The 8511-nt window shown below is 39.6% G+C and overlaps 1 protein-coding gene across 1 annotated transcript; it reads right to left on the minus strand.

Moving 5' to 3' along the window:
- Positions 1-1314: 1314 nt before the first annotated feature.
- cope (COPI coat complex subunit epsilon) lies at positions 1315-8459 on the minus strand. The gene is made up of 10 exons (XM_053868509.1): positions 8282-8459; positions 8087-8149; positions 7903-8003; positions 7309-7461; positions 6626-6679; positions 5955-6036; positions 5420-5575; positions 3508-3576; positions 2866-2940; positions 1315-1550 (listed from the first exon to the last, which is right to left on the minus strand). The coding sequence occupies exons 1-10, from the start codon at positions 8381-8383 to the stop codon at positions 1497-1499; spliced, it is 909 nt and encodes a 302-aa protein (XP_053724484.1). The 5' UTR covers positions 8384-8459; the 3' UTR covers positions 1315-1496.
- Positions 8460-8511: the final 52 nt, after the last annotated feature.

Here is an 8511-nt window from a genome sequence, read left to right on the forward strand (position 1 = left end):
GGGGTGGGCGGGTGACGTCACCAGCGGCTCAAACGTCTGCGCGAGCCACCAAGAACATAGTACATTTAAAGAGACAGTACAGCGGATCGGCGCGTAATTAACACGACATTTAATTACCTTCCGAGAGGTTACGACGGCTACAAATCCGAGTTCTAAGATTACGCAAGATCAGCTAAAAAATAAGTCTCCGTTGCGACATCCTACTGAACAATAACAACCTCAGCCAAAGAGAGTTCGGCCCTCTGGACATGTAATAACACTCGTGTAACTGTTTAATGCTCAAGACGCGAAGGGAAAAAAAAGCAACGCTATTTGAATCAGTTTAAAAATATTTTTAATATGAAAATCTGGCTCAGATGCGCTGTGATTGGCCCATACAGTGAGTCACAGAAATGACTCACACCATACTGGCTCTCTGAATTATTGACAGCATTGTCTTTTCAGTGATCCTGGTGGAGGGTTCTTTGAAATAGCCATGGTCCTGGTCTGAGTAGGGGCCCCTGACAATAACTTCAGACCGCCACGATGAGAGTGCAGGAGTGTCATTATCTTAGTAAGAGACATGACAGTTGTGATCTAATCTAATTTAACTTGATCTATCATCCCTGTTTAAAAGCCAGATGTAGAGCCTATGGACCCTGGACCTAAAACCAGAATGTCTACTTTGTAGAATCTCCCAACACAATTGGCGAAGAAAAATAATGGCTCCTTCTCAATGTGCCTTGTTTTGAAATGATCTGTAATACGACTTTTGACCACATCGGAATGGATCAAGATTATAGTAGACCTTCCATCAATGGACTATCAAGACATTCCAGTCCAAGGACAAGGTTTTGTTTTTATCACCATGTGTGGATTCCATTCTTTGACTTTTTGTTTTGGTGTGTGTGCTATAGATGTTTTTATAGAGTTAACATATACACAAGACAATGAAAATTGTTCATCTGCTAATAAAAAGAAATTATAGATTCAGTCCAGAGAGGCAAAGTTATGGTTCATAATAACTTGACAACACTACATTTTGTACTAACTCATGTCGAAAGGTTAAAAATATTGAATAAAATGTGTCACATGACTGGCTATGCTCAAATGAAAGAGCCCATTGCTGCAACACAGCTAACCCAACAGCCATGTGACATGGCCACACCAGTAAACGGCCCTTTTTATGCAGCGCTCACTCTCACTGTTTACCTCATTATGTTGTAATTTGCGAAATATATCGGTCATATTGCACACCTGACCCCACATTGACTTGTTCGTCAGAGGACATTTGCATAGCTGGATATCAGTGGGTTTGGACTTTGACTGGCCTCAAAACACACACAGACATCAAAGCATCAAGAATTTATTATGACCCCAAGGGAATGTTTTGTGAAAGAGTTTGACTAGTATTGTTCAAACGAATAAAACACAAGACCGTCTAAATTCAATTTTCTTCATCAGACAGAAGTAAGAAAGCCAGGGACACCATGGGTAACAATGTTCATGCTGAAGGATCAAGCGGTGGCGGCGGGAGTGTACTGCATCGCTAGTCTGTCAAACTCATTCTCCTGCGGAAAAGCAGAGACAAGAGATTTTAAAAGAAGAGGGGAAAAAAGGGTCGACGGTGCAGCTGGTCATAGCATGCCTTGTTTATGTTCAACTGTGCTCTTGTGCAATTAGATCTGTGACAGAGGCTAAAGATGAGAGGTTTAATGCCCCGGCTGGCTTCAGTTCAACAACATCTGCTGTTTGATCGTTCACTACAGTCGAAGGTTATGGCAGGTTGTTCTTCCAAGGAATCCTGACAATTTTCAGGAAAAAGCTTCACAGACGACCTTAGGACACAGTCAGCTCAATATGGAAAATCCAAGATATCGTTTTGCTTCTTTTCATAACTATGAGCATTTATTTGCCTTTTTAGGTGGGACTTTGTACCAATTAGTTTTGCCATAGAGCATTAAGAGATGGTTCGAATACAACTGCCTTCTTCATGCAGAGAAATTACCAGGGTGGTATTTGGTGGCCGAATACATCCAGCCAAACATTGCAAAATGAGTGCTCAACCAAACTATCTAGAGCAGGGTTGTCCAAACCGGCCCTGCAGGGCTGCAGTGGGTGCAGGCTTTTGTTCCAGCCACACACAGCATCACCAACCAGCTGTCTGCAGACCATCATCAGTTGCTTAAACCACCACCAGCGGACAGCCCTGATCTTCAGCCTTCTCTTTACATGATCAGCCCATTATAGAATGGAACATTTTGTCTGTTTCTTAATTATTACTATAAATTGAAAAGCAAAGTCTGAAATATAACAAAAATATGAAATCCTCTAAACATTAACTTTCTATGAACTATTATGCAAAATTAAAAAACAACATAGTGAAAAACCACATTGGAAATTAAGTATTCGGTATCAGGCCAAGCATTTTAAATTTTATTCTGCAAATTTGTGTACATTTTCCTTATTCTTATTATCACTCTTGTAGATTTTTGCAAAATATTTTTTTCCAATTCTATTACTTGAATGAGTGCCCTGGCCTGAAAATAATTCCTCTAATGCAGTTATGCCATCATATTATTTCAAGATCAAGCTGCTGTTTCTAAGCTCGCCCTTCTCTCCAGACCAAATGTGTCTCTGAGCTATGTGTAGTACTGTCGCACAGACTATGATAGACACAAAGCTAAAACGCTTTGGCGGGATCAAACTGCGTTGTTATCTGTGAGGACCAGGACAAGATAAAAGATACTGAACATCGAGGGACGACAATCCTCAACATTTTACTGTAAACACTGTAACTCACACATGAGAAAATAAATGATGTGTAGTGCGAACGAGAACAGCGACGAAATCATCAACAAACATCAGTACAATGTGAAAGCATACCTTGGATAAGTAGTCTTTCAGAAAGGGGTGGGTCCTGTGTGCATCTTTCAGCTGAGACAGGTAGCGATTGGTTACCTAGAAGAACATCATCATGATCAAAGCGCACATACGTATGAAACATTCCACAGCAGGGCAAGAAATAGTCAACATTCAATAACAAATTAGATTAGTGCCACTGTACTTAAAAATAGAGTTATTACCTTCACATATAAACTACAAAAAGCACACATAAATGTAGTATCTTCAACAAATCTGTGGGGGAGAAAGTCAAGTATTGATTTTCCAATTGTATTTTACCTGCTTATGTTGCTTGGAATTTTAAGAATATAAGATACATGTTCTGCTTGGGAGGTCACATCACAGTTACAAGCCCACGAATCATCACAGAGGCTTTAATCTTATCACCTATACACTAAGATACAGTACAAAGCTCCATCGCTGACACGCCAGGAAAGCAGATTTCATGATAGGACAGAATCCCAATCAAAAGCCTGGTCCTGTTGGATTGATTTAGCTATGGCAAACACTCAACAAAAGGCATGCTAAGGCGTCAGTTAAGCTGAGGATTGAAGACAGGGCTGAAAGAAATTGAGTTTGTCCCCTTGGTGCTTTCGTTCACAAGATTTAGGTCCAAAGTCTCACCTCGGGGGCTTTACCCAGATGCTGAGTCAGCACAATGAGGTTGATCAACGTCTCAGGATGGCTGCTGTCCTGTGTACAGAGAGATGAAGAAAAAACAGACAGGAACATGAGAGAAGGTAATTTCAATGTCCAGCTGAATCTACCTTCTCTCATTTTTTTTTTAATTACAGTGTGATCCCAAACCATGGTAAGTAAAATGGAAAATGTTTCTATCTTAAATGAAAGAACACAACCCAAACAGTACAGACAGTATTTTCATTCCTACACAACACCTGTACTGTATGCAGCATTTTGCAGAGCAGAAACACATTGTTGAATAATAACAAATAACAAAGCCCAGTATACAGTATGTGACAGGATGCTTGCATTAAGATGTCATTTGAAATGAAGTAAACATATGACTCTTATTAATGAAATTAGAAAATGATGAAATACTGACTACACAATGGCTACAATCAAGCATAACCTAGCAATAGCATGGATACATGACCATTTCAGTCTTTACTATTATTAGCTTAGGTAAGCAAATTGCAACACTCCACTTCCCCCTTCATACTGTATGATCAGCCGTCGCACTGACCTGACCTGACCTCTTCTACAGCAGGCTATTTAATGCTGGAAATATGCTTTTGTACAATTCATTTCTATTTAATTCAACAAATGTATTTTGTGGGTAAGAGAGACGCGTCAGTGAATGGATAAAATGCAAAATCAATAATGGCAGAATAGACAAATTCCGTACACGACCTGAGCCTCATTAGCCATTTAAATACTATTCATAAGTGATAGTTTTGCATCAGTTTCCAGAGAACAAAGAGCAGTGCTGCATAGAAGATAAGACTGTTTACTTGCAGTGATACAGCTGTGACCCCATGAGGCCACAACACATACTTGCTCACACTAGAAAAAGAATGTGGCCTCAGGAGGCCGACAGCGCCTCACCACCTACCCGCCTGTGAACAGAGCTCAGCTAAGGAAAGGCTGGTGGTTTCAGAATGATCCACTTCACTTCGGTCCTAGACCTCAATCGTTCTTGTCATTCAAGCAGTGAGTGAAAACATGCATGTGTCATGGGAGTCCAACAAAACAAGTACCTTTTCATCACAGCAACTACATGTCCCTGACATACTACATACTGGAAAAGTTACTCCACCAGAGTATCCAAATAGTAAAGAAAGTATGAAAATATGACCAAAGGCTCATATAAAACTCAACAAGAGGCATGGAGCAGCATGACGTTGACTGTAGTTGGCCAAACTCCTACATCACACTGGATTTTAGAATTAAAAATATGTGAAAGAGATGACGACTACAGGTATATCAAAGGAAAAAGTCCAACCAACGTTGTAATAATTACTGTAGCGCCATCTGGTGTTGACTTCAAGAAGCAAACCAATCATTCACCTGTGTTTTAACACAAAATAGAGGGTCTCGTTCTACCACTAAAAACAATCAAACCAAAGTCAATCATGGAAGTGGCACAAAGACAAAAAACCCACACCAGCTGGTGATCTTCTCTTTCTTTTTAAGCTTAGACAGGTCTAATAAAACAGTGAAATATCAATCTGGCACTTGGATGAGCACTTAATAGTAGCAGTGACAATTTAATCTCACATTTGTGGAGTACTTTCCCAGTTTTTTTAACATGCAAAATGTCATTTCTTCTGCCACTGTGGAGATATATCACAAATAAATGCACGGTTACAAAAACATGCTGGTCACTGCAACAATGACCAGATGGGATTCGGACCATCTGGTCAGTACGGCCCAATTGCTGGGCGATTGTTCACTTTTTCACACAAAAATAGATCACAACAGTTGCTAGTAGTTAGAAGTTACTGTCAGTTTTCATGCAGCACCTGTCGAAGAGCACCTGTGAACACACAGGGCAAAGAAAGTGACATAATCTCACCTTGTCAAGTGCTTCCTGCAGAACTCCCTCAGCCTCCTCCCACTTGTTCTGAGCCATGTAACAAGCAGCCTGCCCATTGAGGAGCAGCAGTGTGGAAGAGTACTTGTCACACATCTCCTGGAAAATGTAATACGCATCCTGCAGCTTTTCCCCGCCCTGAAACAGCAAACAGGGTGTCATGCAAACAAAGTCTCATTGAACGATCCCGCTTTGGTGACAATACATTAGTAACAGTATCACAGTAAAAAAAGAGAAGTAAAACATATTTTTTAAACTGAGATGTTTGAAATGAAATGCACAGACCATGACCCTTAAATATAGTCGACTCTATTCCTAACTTCTTCTTATCAAGAAAAAAAACACGTAGTTAACCATAAAGACAAAGGACTTAGTATTTTCTGTGTTGCATTACACCCAAAACTAACAATTACAAGAACAATAGACAGAATATGTGACATCCAGTTCAGCGGTGTCTTATATATTTTAACTATTACTATAGAAATGAACGTTAAATTGTGATGTTCCTTTTTCTCACCACTGCAATGTTGACCCAAGCTGTAGCCAACTGGGTGAGTGTAGCATCCTCATCCTGCTCCTGCATCTTCTTCAACTCTTTCCTGAGGAACATGGTCGAACATGTTGCTTACACATCACACCAAAGATTCATATCACCATATTGAATACATTCTGATTACAGTAATTGGCTGTATCACATCACATACAAATAAGCAAAAACTGTACTTTCAGCATCTAATAATATTTACGGAATCATACATGCTCAGAACTTTGCAGTTTGTTTTCATCATTAAACTGGCTCAATGCAGGACCCTGTTTTCAAAACTTGTTCAGAAGTGATGTTGCACAATTTTAAGCTGAAACACAGAAATCACTGACCTTTCTACAGCATAGACTTCCAAGCTGCACCTGAGGCTTACTAGACCAGTGTGACATATGTGTGTAGCAGATATAGTTTATTCTTAAATTTAGTGTGTGCTGCTTCTATACAGGTGCACTCAATCGCCCAGAACTTACAGCAATAACCAAAACTGAATACAGTTTTTCGGCAAATGAGCAAGTTAATTGTGGACAAAACAATCGAATGAAATCTGAGAGAATGTATGTCTCACAACATGTATGTTTATCATATTGACTAGAAAGGTAAAGTGGAAAGTAATGACTTGCATTGCACAAATAAGGGCTACATACCTTGCCAGGTCAACGCGATCAAGACTCAGCAGCACTTGGATCGTCATGGCCATGCTGAAAAAAAAAAGAAAATATTAGATAAATATATAAGGATTTTCCTCTTAAATTACGTCTTAAAACACATTGAATTCATATCCACAAAAATGTGTCTTTTCAAAGCCAACTCTTCCACATTAATGTGGACCTGCTTTAACATCTTTTACAACTAGTGTAATTGCAGTCGGTCACAATATCATTTCAATAAATAATAAATGGGGATTCGGCCCTGAAACACTTCAAAAGACAAAAGTAGGCAAGCATGCAGAGCGGAGTGACAGAGATAACTTGATGTGGAATTATTCATTGTTCAAAACCATGGTAAATTTAATTATTTCATTATTGTTTCTTTTGCTAGTGTCACTACAGTATTCAAGACAGGTGCAGTTTCCAACATTGTTTTCAGGTCAACTCTATAGGCAGTTTGTGCTCTGCTTCCTACCTTGGCCACTAGGCAGCCAAGGAATTAACCAGCTGTTTCTGAAAGCCCGACATTTAACACTATTTTTTTTATGTGCCAAGTGACGCAAGGTATTAAAATGTATGCCATTTATTCTAAAATCTTTGTTTAAACTAAGGGTTCTGTCCAAAACTTTCGTCAACACTGTTAATTATGAAGTAGTATTCAGCATGTCATTGCATTTCACCATTCCAGGCTTTCCCCTTGATGAAGAGTCCTCAGAGCAGCATCGGTGTTCATCTCATGATAGTAAATGGAGGCAGCCATCAGAAGAAAGGTGGTGTTGGAGGCATCCACATTCTTTGACATTTTTTTGTCAAGATCAGCAACAATTGCATCCCTGCACACAAACCAGAAAAGGGCCATTAAGGAAGGATCCTGTTTTCTACTAAAGTGAATAGCTGGTGAGCCTTGTTGGACAACCTTGTCCCATTTAGGAAGATAAAAACAAGTTACAGTTAAACTCAAATTTCAAATTATTCCGACTATGTGCATTATTTTAACTTGGGCATTCAATTAGTTTTTTTTTTAATGTGATGGAATTGACATGAATCTTGAGCACCTGTTTACAGCATTCTTCTGAAACAGATATATTTTTTTTAAATCTGCATTACTGGTAGTAATAAAATCCATTATGGTACAACCAACTTATATACAGAAACCTTGATGACTGTTAGCCAGGTAATTTGAAAGAAAGTATCTTAGTTCTTCTTCATCTTAGTCAACCTGTCATTAACAGCTACAAATATATCTATAGGATGTCAAGCTAAATGGAGGTCACCTTTTATTATCGCTGGAGAGATACTCTGCAAACATCCGGACAGCCTGGAGCTCAGGTGGAGAGTTGTACTTGATATCATCCAGAACAACAGCATATTTCCTCTACGATACACAGCAAAACACGGTGCTGCATTTACAATGAAAACAAGGTAACGTGTTGATGAGTGGTGTCGACGTACACTTACCTGGGCAATGTATGCTCTGTACAAAAACATGTCTCTCTCAACCTCCTTCTCTGGTGTTGAAGGCTTTCAAGGAACATTTACATCATCAATTTCAGAGCATTTTACGTGAATACTTGTGTTGTACGAACGCTGGAGCTAACAGCTATTAGCCGTTTCAATACGTACAACGAAAATTGCAATTTTCTGAGTACTCACCTTCACCTTCTGAGCCTCGTTAATACATTGTTGATAACTGCCGATGTAATAGCCATTTTTTACATCGAAAAGTTCGTCTACATCGCTCTGCTGCGCCGCCATGTTGGATGTAAAGCTTCCTGACACGTAGCACAAGTGCGTCACTGGGCAACTTGGTCTCGGGGCATTGTGGGGGATGTTGTCCAGATGGCTTTTCCAACGCGATCTCGACACCTAAAGAACGATATGAC

The sequence above is a fragment of the Synchiropus splendidus genome, chromosome 1 (assembly GCF_027744825.2).
Source record: "Synchiropus splendidus isolate RoL2022-P1 chromosome 1, RoL_Sspl_1.0, whole genome shotgun sequence".
NCBI lineage: Eukaryota > Metazoa > Chordata > Actinopteri > Syngnathiformes > Callionymidae > Synchiropus > Synchiropus splendidus.